General features: G+C 38.8%; 1 protein-coding gene across 2 annotated transcripts in view; it reads right to left on the bottom strand.

Moving 5' to 3' along the window:
- Positions 1 to 272: 272 nt before the first annotated feature.
- The window catches only part of yeats2 (YEATS domain containing 2), a 39,484-nt gene continuing 25,457 nt past the window's right edge, over positions 273 to 14,299 (bottom strand). For both annotated transcript variants that reach the window (XM_058418096.1, XM_058418095.1), the window contains 12 exons: positions 13,698 to 14,013; positions 13,186 to 13,320; positions 10,268 to 10,345; positions 9,941 to 10,094; positions 8,415 to 8,491; positions 8,179 to 8,258; positions 7,805 to 8,006; positions 5,505 to 5,743; positions 5,313 to 5,387; positions 4,532 to 4,605; positions 2,675 to 2,752; positions 273 to 2,477 (listed from right to left, as the gene is read on the bottom strand). In XM_058418096.1, the coding sequence (XP_058274079.1) occupies positions 2,438 to 2,477; positions 2,675 to 2,752; positions 4,532 to 4,605; positions 5,313 to 5,387; positions 5,505 to 5,743; positions 7,805 to 8,006; positions 8,179 to 8,258; positions 8,415 to 8,491; positions 9,941 to 10,094; positions 10,268 to 10,345; positions 13,186 to 13,320; positions 13,698 to 14,013 (1,548 nt within the window). In that variant the 3' untranslated portion in view covers positions 273 to 2,437. The remainder of the gene's footprint in view (positions 2,478 to 2,674; positions 2,753 to 4,531; positions 4,606 to 5,312; positions 5,388 to 5,504; positions 5,744 to 7,804; positions 8,007 to 8,178; positions 8,259 to 8,414; positions 8,492 to 9,940; positions 10,095 to 10,267; positions 10,346 to 13,185; positions 13,321 to 13,697; positions 14,014 to 14,299) is intronic.

Genomic DNA, 14,299 nt, shown 5'->3' on the forward strand with positions numbered 1-14,299 from the left:
AAGCACTGAGAGCTGGAGTCTTTACATCCTTAATCTTCACAGGTATTCATTTAGCACGAAGACCTGGAAAACACAAACGTTGCTAAAGATTTTAGACATTGCTCAATCATTAATTAAGTAAGCTGTCAATATTAATGACCCCAAACCTGCAAATGCAAGACGAGAGAGAAACTGGGACTGCACTCATCCAACAATGTTTGGTCTCGCCATCATCCTCTCTTTCTTTGCTCAGAGTGAGAAAATCTGATGACACCACTCACACAAACATTGCATACAGTATCTCAGTAAACTTTTAGTGGCGTATCTACCATTTTAATACAAGAATAGTCATTATTTTAGTTACATAACAAGGCAAAATATAATTGGTCATGTATGTCTACAATACATTAAGATTGTTTAAACAGGTAATGACTGTTTAGTTAAGTCTGTTCGTGCACAGAGCACGTGCATACACAAAAATATACAACTGTCACAGAGCAAACAAACCTTGGCACCCACACACTCCAATAATTAGACATACATATACAAATACATGGACACACTGGACAGACGCATTGCTGGTTCAATACTTCTACATTGAAGAATGTAGAATATGATATAGTTGAGTGCAAAAAGGTTAAAAAAAAAAAATGAAATGAGTGTATTCTGTAACAAGACAATACATCAACAGAAAACCTGAAAAGAACCAAAGGCAATAAGTCTACATTTTGCCATGATCTTCGCAGTGTACCCACCTGAACAAGGCAGTGTCTGACATGTGGCAGAGTTCATAACAGATGTGTCAAGGAGAAATGGGCAAGGATTGGACACTCAGGAAGAGCGGTGGGGTAAATATTAGACGATTCAACATCCTGTTAGAGTATATGAGAGACTGGAGGTAGTTCTAAAGGAGGGTGGGTACAGAGGTTCTTACAATTCTTTTTATCACATTCAGAAAGAGAGCTGCAAACCTCTGAACCGAGATCCTATTCAGTTTTTTTTTACTTCACCCTTTTTTCCTAAAGCGATGCAAATTTGCACTCCGATGTATCAGCTGTCACAGGCAACCGTAATGCTGACGTTAACTGCTTAGACTAAAATGCTATTTAAGTTAACAAAAATGGAATGAAAGCCAAGAGAATTCGCCAGGCACATCCGAGTCCATTAACTGCCATATTAGTTTCATAATCACGTTTGGCTAAATTTCATCCTACAAAACACTGCACTCTTCTAAAAAAACTCAACACCACCTTCTGCACAAATGAGCCATCTGCACCCAGAATCTTTCCTCCTGAACACATAACTGCCATTCTGGTGATAGAAAGATAACTGCTGCTTTATTTAGCTTTGTTCTATCTCCAGCATAGCGTATATAGTGACTAACTAGCAAGGTGTGTTTGATCACACAAAACCATACAATGCTGAGATACAGTAGGACAAGGTGCGAGAAAAGCTTGTGTATACAATGACATAAAAGCACCTGAATATTAAGACTTAGCAAGTACCAGCCATCTTCATAACAAAACAAATGCTTTAGCAAATGTCACAAAATACATTTTTTTACAACACTGGAATTTTCTCTTCACTGTATAATTCATCAACTCCTAAACACACATCCTGCAATGTTTTAATCTGAAGATGATGGTCAAGACTTTATAGACCACAACAATAGACAAAAAGCAAACCCAACCAGCATTCTAATGTCAGCTGCCCAGTGCTCCCAAAACAAACAGTGAATGGTAGAGACTCTCACAACACACCATGTGATTACTGGACTCCTGGTTAACTGTGGATTCTCCTACAACAGTAAGCCACAGATTAAGACCAGTGAATACGTAAGTACAACAGTGATACCACTACCATAACCATTCTGTATCACTAGTATTGCTACTCTGCAGTCTCTACTCAGAAATGCACTAAAACCGTCTCTGTAGAAAACAGTGAAATGAAGATGAGATTAAGACTAACTAACTAGACAAACATAGCAGGTCCATGGAGTGTATTTCGAGTGCCTCTGCTTTGAAACCCATTTAACACTTTGAGGGAATTTCCCCTGCTCTGCTTGTGTAGGTCTAACAGCCAGAGAAACAGTCACACAGGACCAGATGCAGTACAGAGCTGGATAGTGTTACCAAGTGCAGTCTAGGTCTGACTGTGATAATGTTGAAAGCCAAACAAAATACTGTAACATAGAGAAAGACGGTTTGAACAGGTTCAGATCTTGTTAAACTCGACAGTGATAACTCCTGTTCTGATCTTTAACCATCAGAGGGTTCGACACATCCGGTTCACTCCATCCAAACACGTCTTCGCCTGTTAATGCGACGTCCGTGTCGGAATGGTTAACCTCTGTACGTTTCACACTGATTCACTGCTGGAAGGTTACAGTAGGCATGCCAGTAATCTGTGCATCTGTATGTAAGTTTATTGTTGCAGCTCTGGAAGTCCAAATCCACTGTCAGTCTTGGCCACCGTCTTTCAGCAGGAACCCCATGTACCTACCAACGAGAGGGGAAAAATAAAATCCTCAATCCCCTGAATTATTTATTTACAATCATGTACAGCCATTAAACCAGATTTCTTCAATATTTTCACTATTAATATTTAAAGGCCACAAAATAAACTTGTTAGCCTGACTTCCACAAGAAGCTATGAATAAGCATTGCATGAAATAAAATAAGGAAGATAGCCGTACCTGTTACTGAGGAAATCGCAGGTGGGTATTGAGCCGACAGCCTGGTGTATGTTCATGGCTGAGATTTCTCTGGGAACCCTGGGAGAAAAAAGGGAGTGAAGGAAACCGGTGAGAAACAAATAGAAATAAAGATACATGTACATGTTATAAAATCATAAAATAACAGGGCTTTTAAAGGCAGTTAGAAGTTACAAAGATAAATTATAAGTACTGAAAACTTTTTGTTTTGGATATATTTGGGGGGTTTTTTCTAAACAGATTTCCTTATGGCATTTCACTGTAAAATACTAATTCTACTTTTGGCATGCATGACACTTCATTCAAGCAATGTCCTTCCAGAGAAAATAGTACAAATCTCTAAAGAATGTGAAATACATACAGTACTGGCAAGTGGAAAGAAATGTGAGAAATGAAGTCTTTGGTACAATTTGTGCAGCTCCATAAGGAAATTGGGTAAGTTTTATTTATATCCTAGAGATTCTGCCTTCTTCAGTAGACGTGCAAAACTCAGCAGCCTTCATTATGTTCCTTACCTCAAAAGTAGTCTGCATAATATCTTACATAATATAATTAATGAAGTGATGTTTGGAAATTTCAGCCATAAAATATTTGTACTAAAAACAACAAGATGTTTAAGACCATTGCATATCTTGTGATGGCCTCATGGCATAATTTGTGTTCTGATGTAAAAATTTGGCTCGTGGGGAACGCTTGTGGCCAACATGAGAAACGGTGGGAATGCTATGTCCCAGGATGAACCATATCATTTGACCACAGGGTATTCCGTCATGCTTTGTTATCTGGTTTTCTAGCTTTAGCATATTTATACAACCTTCCCAGCTTATCATAAATAGCATCTTAGCCACTTTGGTCATTTTCAACCAATCGACTTTTGAATTTTTGGGCAAACATGGTCTTAAATAATTATACCTTTATATATACTAACTAATTCACTCCATGAAGTCAATTTAGTTAATTGTTATGCATGTATTTGTAATTTATGCATTTATGCTGCATCAGCACAGGAAGCAAAACTATTTGAATCCCTTATGTTCCAAGTAGATTAAACTATTTTTTATGATTACTGAACAATCAGTTAATTGTCTTAACATATCCATGTAAAAACAAACAGATACACCAAAATCAAAATCTAATAACCTCTAAGTAAGCAGAAATTAAGTTTTGATGAGTATTTAGCAGTGATATACGATCAGTGATCTGTGATAAGATGAAATAAATTGCAGGAATCAGTGTAGTGAAGATTTAAGAGGTATAAAACAGCACGACTTTGCTGACAGCCTGGTTGTGTGAGAGATAAGAGAAACGAACAGATGATGTATGTGTGTGTGTGTGTGTGAGAGAGTGGGAGCGACTGAGGCAGAGATGGAGATCTGTGTGACTATGTATGAGAATCTGGGTTGTGTGTGAGCCACCCTCCTCCTGAGAATGAGATCAGACAGAAATGCAGACTAAGTACTCAGCCCCATCTTTACACTCATTTCCTGAATAACAAATAAGCTTATCTCTGTTAGCTCCTGCTTTATATACATAGCTTCTCCTTCTAGACACCACCATCTTGGGATCCCAGTTCATTTTATTGCAATTTGCTGTAAGCACACACATCAGGTGTTCACGTTTGGCCATACAGTGAAATTATGAATACTGAGACAACTTCCAAAATTGTTTGACCTCCCCGACTACACCTTAACAGGTCAATAAGCATTAGGTTAACAGACCATTAGATACAGGAACAAATAAGACTGCAATCGTTCGGAAATATATCTACAACAATAAGAATGAACACAAATATATTTGATGATGCTTGGATTGATGAGTATACAAGAGGGTCGCACATACCTGTTTTGAGGTGACTTCCCATAGGCATTTGCTAGTGATTCTCTCAGTATCTCGCTGGCAAACTGTTGTGTGGCCTAGAAATAAACAAACGCTTTAATACAGATTATAACACAGCCCAGTGAAGATCAAATACTGGTCATTATTCAGCAAGTTTTTAGAATTAGGGTTCTTCCTCAAGCGAGAATTCAAAGGTTGACTGTCTTTTTCAAAATGTATGGGTCCTCTGGGCATTTAGACAGACAGATTCCTGTCATTCAACTGTGGCAGTGGCAGCATCACTGTAATGAGCAGCATCACTGTAATGAGCAGCATCACTGTAATGAGCACAGTCATGTCACAGAGGCTCTGGAGAAGGACATGTATGTGCAATAGGATCTGCTATGATTAAGTAGGTGAAAACAAATTTACGCAAGAAACAAAATCACCATGAAGGCAAACCAGGGTCACATCTTGCCTAATGGAAATTCTGCAGTGCGTGTGGTGACGAGTGCACTGAATACATCATGCTTAATCATCCTCAATTTTGTCACTGGTGTCGGTGCTAAAAATATTCAGAACCATGAGAGAACTTGGCTCATAAATAAAGGAATTCTCCAGATAACTGTCACACTTTCAAGCACATCTGTGTCATTACTACAACAAATATGGATTTGAGAACTAATGAGATTGAAGTCAAAACAAACTAATCAGACAGAATGAAGAGATATTGGAGATTCATTTGTTCAGCATTACACAAAAAGTTAACACCAATTTTCCAAAAAAAAAAAACAAAAAACAGTACCTTGAGAATCATGGCTTCCACTACTGGAGCAAAGACATTCCTCTCCACTTCAACTGGCTGGAAACTCACACCAATCTGAGAGAGATGTGATGAAGAGTGAAGAGAGACCTAGATCATTAAATGAAGTCTCCTGCAGACAGATGCAGTAATAACAGAACAGACTGATTGAGTGATTGTCTGAATGCTAATCACCTGCTCTGCTGTGTCTCTGATAAACTGGGAAGATGGACATAACCCCAGAAAGAATTTGGGCTCGTCCTCTGCCTCCTCCTGCTCCTGCTTAACCTTGACCCTTCTGCTTTGGACCTCTTCAACAGCAACAATGTCTACAGGCTCTGTGTCTTCCTCTTCTGGCTCAGTTTTCAATATCCTCTGCAACTGCTCAAGACGCTGACACAGTTCTTCACCATCCGTCAGAGTAGAAGGACACTCTGTATACACACACACACAGTTCTTACAGATTATATAATGATTCAGTGTAGCTTGAATTAATGTTACGTCACATTCATGATCTTTTTATTAGAAGCACTTTCCTACGTCACCTAGACGAAGTTGATGCACGCCATCAACCATGAACATGAACCAGACAATTTCATTTCACACCCTGTATATAACAACACTGTATCAGATCAGCATTTAGAATGTTTTACTCTTTAAAATCATGTTTCTTCAAACAAATAATACAGACAGCAACTGAATCTCTTCTTGAAATAACCAATTCATCCCTTAGCAGTGGCTATGTACCTAATTATTAAAGCATGCAGTAATCAATCCCCTAATTAAAAAACCTGGCCTCGACCCACGTCAGCAGTCCAACTACAGGCTAATATCAAAGGTCCCCTTTATCATCCTAGGTCCTAGAAATATTGTAGTACAGCAGTTAGTTTTATAATCACACTATCTGGTGTCACCCAGATGAGGATGGGTTCTTTCTGAATCTGGGTTCTTTCTATAAGCCTAAGGAGTTTTTCCTTGCCACCATCGGCTCTGGCTTGCTCATTAGGGATCAATTTTAATTGTATATTCTGAATTTATATATTTCTGTCTTTATGATATTGTTGAAAGTGCTATACAAATTAAACTAAAATGGAATTTCAAAATAGTCGTGTGCTCAGCCTTTAATGTCATGCATGTCATTTTAATGTTTTAGAAAGTGTAAGCTGAACTGAACAGCAAGTTAGTAAATGGTTACGAGGCAGGTAATCTTTTAAAAGCCAATCTTTGTGGTGAGTAATCTTTCTACTAAATATATTACAAATCTAAACTTGGGGGGTTCAATCCATTTAGAAAGCCTGTGGGATCAAACACTCAAACACACACAAACCCTCCATGCACACAAAAAATAAATGCACATGCTTTCACACATGGAAAAAAGATTTAATCATTATAGGAGAAATGTATTTTGAGGATCAGCATCAGCTTTATAAAGCCCTACTGATTAATCCATGTCTCTACAGATGCGGATTTACAGACATGCACAGGCACTAAGCTGCACAGTATTCAAAAAGACTGGCCTCTGCTATTAGTTAATGAACGAAGGTCAGGATAAATGCTCTCAATTCAGCAACTGAATTGAATCAAGCATTCCCTACTGCATAGATAACAATCATAATATCATTTAATGAGTATTGAGGACACTGGAAAAGCCCAGTTCTCATTCTCATCTCTGTGCTGCCTAACCTCAGTGTTAAGGACCATTCGGTTACAGCAGATTTAATCTTGACTCTACAGACAAAATTCACTGTATGCTGCATTAAACAGGCAGTCGAGTAGTAAATAGTGTCTGTCTCAGCAAATAATGGCCTTTTGTACCGAACGACATTAACCTGCCACATTGTTTTGCTTCAAAAGGTTAATTGGATGCCTTTTACCTCCCCTGTTCTTGCATTTGTCAAGTTTTTCAACAAGAACATACATTAAAGGTGAAGGCTGCATCCGTGCAAATGTACACAAAGATTCTAAATGAGTAACAGTAAGTAGCATGAGTTAAATGCTTGCACAGGGAACACGGTCAGAAGATCTTAATTTTTACAAGTTAAAGAGGGCAAAACTGTACATGCTCTGTGGGTGAAAAAGAGAAATCTCCCTTATCTTGGCAATTAGAAGTGCACTAGCCAATTACAAAATTCTGTAGGCTCATATTAACAGAATAAGCTACTTAGCATCCTCTGTTGTGTCTCTCCAAACATCTTCATCCTTAGGACATGAGCAGCAGTTTAATATGATTTGACAAATTTACCTTTTATAGCACAATTCAGCCTTCATTTTACCTGGTATGTAGCTGTATGTAACTGATCACATAAACAGGTTTTCGTTACTATTAAAAATTTGCTACATAAAAATTAGCATATTACTAATAACATTGCCAGTACTCATCAATCACATATATCATCATAAGTGTGTGTTTTAAATATCACATTTATACTGGCCTTCACTATGTAGACACACAAAAACACACACACAAACGTGTGCACACACAAATAGACACAGACCTGGCTCACTGTCTATCTGTGTGAGAATGTCTTCTATGGAGTCCTCCTCTATTCGCTGGGGTTCAGGGTCAGGGGGTGTGTACCCACGGAGACGGCACCACTGGACCACTTCCCTGGTTTTAGGTGGGCTGAGGGCTTGCAGTCGTGGGTTCCTGTCTAAAATATCCTGAACTAGACGTTTCACTGTTACTGCCCTCTGGAGCTACACACACACACACACACACACACACAAAATAAGACAGAAGACGAGAGTGGGCAAAGATTTGACATTATGCTGACCTGAATCATATTAAAGTGCAATGTCATGTCTCTGAAGCTGAGAAAGAAAGAGAAAGATCCTCTCTCTCACTGACACACACACACACACAAAATACCTCTGCGGCTCTGCGTTTTCCGATGTTCCAGGAATAGTACTGCTCCACAGAGGTAGCACAGAAGGGGTGGGAATCTTCAGCTAAGAACAAGCACACAAATGATTACTCATATATAAAATCAAAGCAGACAGGTGAAAAAAAAACACAACCTGTTCCCAGAATCTCATAGACACTTAAGTGCACAGCAATTGAGACTTTGAGTTGAAATATGAGCAAGAAGGGGAGAAGTGGCTCACTTTTTTCTGGGACAATCAATGGAAATTTCTTCACTGCAGCTGTCAAAAGTTGCAACATGGTTTCAATATGTTCCGTACTGAGAGAGAGAGAGAGAGAGAGAGAGAGAGAGAAGAAGGAGAAGAGCCCATCATTAACAACTGTCTTGTTACAAGGCAATAAAAACAAACAGCAATTACTCTAATCAACATTTACTCTAATTGCAATAGACAAAACTGTAAATGCCACTAGACTGAAGGAACAGCTCTGGGGATGTAGCTCATCCATTTTAAGAGTTCTTTGTTACACTAAAATAATGCTGATGTATTCTGTGTGCAGAGACTTTCTCCTTATGCCAATGTGCCTGCCAATAACCTGCATTTATCCGTAGCCAACACATTATCGAGCAATATTGTTTTACAGATAGAGAGGGGGAGTTTTACACCTCTGAGAGGGGGAGAACTGACTTTAAGCATCTTTTAAAACACAGAGGCATACTTTCAATACCATTTTTAAGAGTACGAGTATGTTTTTGGTGCTCATCGATACAGATACCAAATTGAGTCTCCTACATAGTATAAAGCAGTCAGGAACATCATGAGTCACTGAGCTCTGTTTACAGTGGTTGCTTCATCTATTATGTATTAGAGGTTATACAGCATCCCATAGAGGGAAGAATGGTGGTCTTAAGTATCAGTCAGCATTAAAAAAAAAAAAAAAAAAAAAAAAAAGAAAAAGTGCACAACATGCCATGAAATGCACCTGAACTTGCTACCTGGCAAAAACAAGCACGTGGGACTCAGTACTTGCAGATGTGAAGTGCTCTCATGTGTGACTATTTCTCTGCATACACTGCTCTGTACTAGCAAAATACCATAGCAGGCTCAATTTAATGAACATGCTCACTGGTACTGCTCTGTGAGCTCAAGCCGGCCACTGTCTAGCTCTCTAGTGAAAGTAATGTTTTAAAACCATGGATGTTACATCAGGTTACTTGTCCTGTAGGAACATGCTATAGTAGATCCTTTTAATATGCTCCACTTCAGTCAACTTAAATCTAGGCAGGCTTTCAGCTGAGCAGTTGAGTAGTGAAAGCTTTGCTCACGGCCCCAATGAACGCGCGATGTTTTGACAACAGAGGTACCGCCGATTCCTCATAGGGGCTGCAACAAATCAAATTCATGTTTGAAAATGGTTCCAAATTGTACAGTACCCTATTACAAGCATAAAGCTGCTACTGTACTGGTGAGTCAGTGTCTGCCTCATTTCTGTTTCTCGAGGAATGCATGAACCGAGTGAAGGATGAGAATTCTCATTCCTCAAGAACTTGCTATAACGACTACTTGTATGACGGTATGTGGGCATGTTAATGATTTTGTCTAATAAATGAATTGTAGATTCTTGTTGGCACACAAGTGTTGAAAGCAATTCATTTACTGTTGAAGTGGATTGGTGTCTGTTTTTCTTGATTTTGTGTGTTGTAGGCTGGTACGTGGGTCTAATTAACTTGGTTTTTCATGTGTTGTCGCAATCCTGTGACCGTTCTTACTTCACAAGCTCATGTGTCGTGGTTTCTGCGCCCTGTTCAAGTTTAACAGTAGCAGAGGTGGCTGTGGGCAGGGGGGTAGATACTGCAGATAAAGGGGTAGATGTGGGCGTTACTGGGGTAGTGCAGGAGCTGGACAATCCCGGTTCTGTCTTCACTACACAAAAGAAAAACAAAAACAAGGCACAGTGGAGTGTTAAAAAAAAAAAAAAAAAAAAAACCCATCAGTTTTAGTACAGATTTATAGATGCAGGCAAAGCAGAAAGTAACTCTATACACATCAATTATTTTAAATCCGTCAATTAACAGAATACTGCATGTGTGTCTCACCTTGAGCTAGAGGTGCAGTAGAAGAAGGTGAAACTCCACTCTGAGCACTGGATGCAGATTTAGGGCCAGATTGCACTACTGTACAACACACACAGGTTATTACTGTAAGTCTTAATGGTTTCTGCACAGTTTTAGAAGGTCCCAGCTTTTCAGAAGCTTTCCAATGAATCTGTGTCATACATGACATACGGTCCCCCCCCCCCACACTCTCTATTAAGCCTTATCACTATGGCAACTGTGAGGGCCATTACAGGAAACAGCTCATCTAACACTATGATGTTCATGTGCCCTTCCCACACACAGAGTCAGAACTGGCTATCATGTTGCCTTTGGACAGAGGAACAAATCAATCTGTACTGTAATTACAGCCAGTGAGGGAGAGGGAGAGATGAAAGGGTGAATGTGAGAAGGGAAAAGAATGGATTCAATAGTGGCATTTCATGGAGAACACAAACCAGAGCACTACAGAAAAGTACACTAGTTTCTGCTTTGGGTATTTTCTGACCAAAATGTTTTTTTCATCAGAAAAAATAATTAAGAAGCGAAATAATGAGAGAGAACATTATACAGACAACCACACACATACACTCCAACTCAACTTCTAGTCTTATAGGGTCAGAGAGTGATGTGGGCTTAAAACCTGCAAACTCTCACTGGCTGTTGGAGGGAATGTGGGCAGAGTCTGAAGTGTGTAGGATGAATAATTCTCAGGACTAAATATGTAAGATGGCTTCACACTGTGAATTTTTACCCTGTTCTCTTGCAAAGTGAGTTTTAATCCCAACTGGTTTTTAAAAAAAGAAATGAGTACACGGAGAGAGAGAGAGATAAGAGTTGATAAAGGAAGAGGATAATATTTTTTAAAGAGGTATGAAGATGATTTAAGAAAAAGGAAAAGTTTATAAAAAAGGAAGTTTAGTACTACAAGGCCAACTGAAATATAATGCCGTGTAGTCATGTCCATACATTTTTGGACAATGACCAGCTGCTATTGTAGCGGTCTACCACAGTGTAGTGTTGAAATTATATAATACAAATTCAAAAACAAACTTCAGACTTTGATTTTTAGATTTAGTCCCCTACTTTTTAAGGTAGAAAAAGTAACTGATCATATATGAAACTGTAATTATTATTTTTTTTATTGCAAATCCTTCCATGATGTATGGATCCCATAGATATCACCAGACTCTTCCGCTGTGATGCTGTGCCCGGCCTTTAATGCAGCCGTCTTTTGTTCCTGCTTGCTCTTAGGGCAATTTGCCTTCGGTTTTGCCTTCAGTAAATTAAATGCATGTTGGAACTGGATTCAGGTCAAGAAACAGTCTTGATCATTACAGATTAATCCACTTCTTTGGGTTGATTTCAGAGTATGCTTTGGGACACTGTCCTTCTGCAATGTGCTCCAATGGACCTGACTTCAAATGTACCATTTGGCTGAATCTGAGCAGATAACATAGCCCCTTATCCTCCTGCTTTTGTCTTGACTCACTTCATCAATAACTATAAGGAAACCAATTTCGCTGGCAGCAGTACATGTCTACGCCATTTTGTCTTCTGTTGTTCTGGAGCTGACCAGTGTATTATTTTCTTTTAAGAATGTAGCAGCAAACTTGTAAGTGAAATAATTAGGGAATAACACAAACCTGGTCATGAAACAGCTGAGCACTATCTGTTCAGTTACTTTCGGTCCCTTACAAAGGAGGGAGGGAGACCACATACAAAAAGTGCTCAACACTGCTCAAGTTGAAAATCTACACTTTGAGCTCATATTCATGATTAAAATTTGACTCAAAAACACTGTGGTAGACAACTAAAATAATGTTTTTGTCCGTCTACAAATTGGATTTTTTATTAAAGACTCTCATATATTTAACAGAGGCCTGCAGGTTTCCTGCCAAAATAAATTGGTATTTGAAATTATACATTCCCTCTAATTTGACCAAACCCCCAATCCAAACTGAAGATCACCCATCGCCCTGTTTCATGGTGCGTACGGTATTCTTAGATTGATAAGCTGTTTAGTTTTTGTACCAAACAAATCTTTAGAATTATGAAAAGAATTACGGCTCATCAGATAACAATACAATACAATTTTGAAATAAAAAAGGTCAGCCCAACTTGCATATTGATTAATTTAATTTGATTCATATTTGTTTAATAGGAGAGTCACAAGTAGCTGTGACATGTGATGGTCACATGTAGCTTGTCAAATAAGTCTCTTGACAGCATTCCTGAAAGGTTTTCATATTGTCATTTCATATTTTGGAAACTGAAATATTGATGGTCTTAGATGGTACATCTAATATTTAGGAAATTCTTTTCTTTTTTTTTTTTTACCCCTCTCCTAATCGATACCTTTTGACAGTGAGATTCTGTACATGCTTTGTAAGCTATTTGCAGACCATGGCTTTAGAAGTCGAATGAAACATTGATGATGTCAGGAAAATCCTACAGAGACAGCTGATCTTTATTGATTTACATCAGTGATGGCAGGTATACGATAATTACTTCTGAACATGAGGTTGAATGTGATGAATGTGAACGGTCACAGTCACACACTCATGCAAACAAGTTACTGAAAGTTTTTTCTTACATTCTGTCTTTTTCCTCCTTAAACATTCCCTTTTTTTTCTTTGTCAGTCTGAATTTTCTGAAATTTCTGAATAATCTGAAATTTAGTCAGAAAGCAAACCAGACAGGAGTACATCACTGAGTAATGCATAAAAGGCACTGTACTGCACAGTGATGAGACACAGTGATAAAAGTCACCCAAAACTCTTACTGTCTCTCTTGTTGGTTGTAGACCTTATTTGTGCTCTATGCTTTAGTTTATTTCCCTTTAGTGCGTTGTTTATGTGCAACTACCACAAGGATGGTTACAGTATCCACACTACAGAGAATGAGGGAGATTGCATCACCTTTTCCCACCGGCATTAGGATGGTCTGGAGCCCTGTGGATGCTCCACTGATGCTGAGCTGCTTAAGCTGGTTAGCTGGAATCGTGAGCACTGTCTGCTGTGAGCCTGACTGCCCAGAATGTAGCTTCAACATGCCTACAAGGTGTTAAAAATACATAGGTATGTCCGTACACACACACACAAGAAAAAATGTTGTTGCTGACAGGCAATTTTTAGTAGTAGACAATTTACTTTATACTTAAATCTTAAATTTATACTTGAAATAAGATTCGTAATCATTGTCCAAGTTTAACAATTAACATCTTGCCTTGTCTTTAATAGTATACTTTTTACTAATTCATTTAAATATACATATACATACATATATATATATATATACACACATACACACACACATATATACACACACACATTCATTTATTTTGTATTTTATTTATATATATATATATTTTGATATTTTTACACAAACATCACCTGTACACTAATCTAGATGATGATAAACCGTCAGTCACCTGAAATTGCAGCCGCCGTCTTCCCACTGACAGTAGCTCCTCCCATTAAAGATGCAGCACTGACCAATGAGGGACTGGCACTCTTGGGTACACTCACTACCGTTGTCCCCGCCCCCTTTGACAGGCTGATAAGCGGCATGTTGATACTTTTTGACACCGATACAACAGCGCCTGTGTTTTTTGCTACGTTAGCTGCTGAGCTAGCGCTCTTTGCAGCACTGATTACTGCAGCCTGATTGGCTGCCATCAGTACAGAGTGCTGTGCAGCTGCTTTAGTACCTGAGGAAGTAGAGGACACTCCAGCAACCTCTGCTGTCTGGAGGGTGAAACACAAAAAAGAGTGTGTAAAAAAAGTGAGAATGAATACATGCAATAGAAGACAGACATCAGTAAAACACAGGAAATAAAGGATGAAAATATTGTATATGAAAAGTGTATCTGGAAGTTGAGTCATGTCAACTGGACTTCTTTCTAGTTAGACTGAAACATTTCACTACTCATCTGAGCAGCTTCTCCACCCAGGAAAGCCACACCTAAGGACTCCCCCATCCAGCTGACTGTTACCCCTAATACTTCAGTACTCTCCCATTACTCTCCTTCTC

Source organism: Hemibagrus wyckioides, linkage group LG20, assembly GCF_019097595.1.
Source record: "Hemibagrus wyckioides isolate EC202008001 linkage group LG20, SWU_Hwy_1.0, whole genome shotgun sequence".
NCBI classification, from domain to species: Eukaryota; Metazoa; Chordata; class Actinopteri; order Siluriformes; family Bagridae; genus Hemibagrus; species Hemibagrus wyckioides.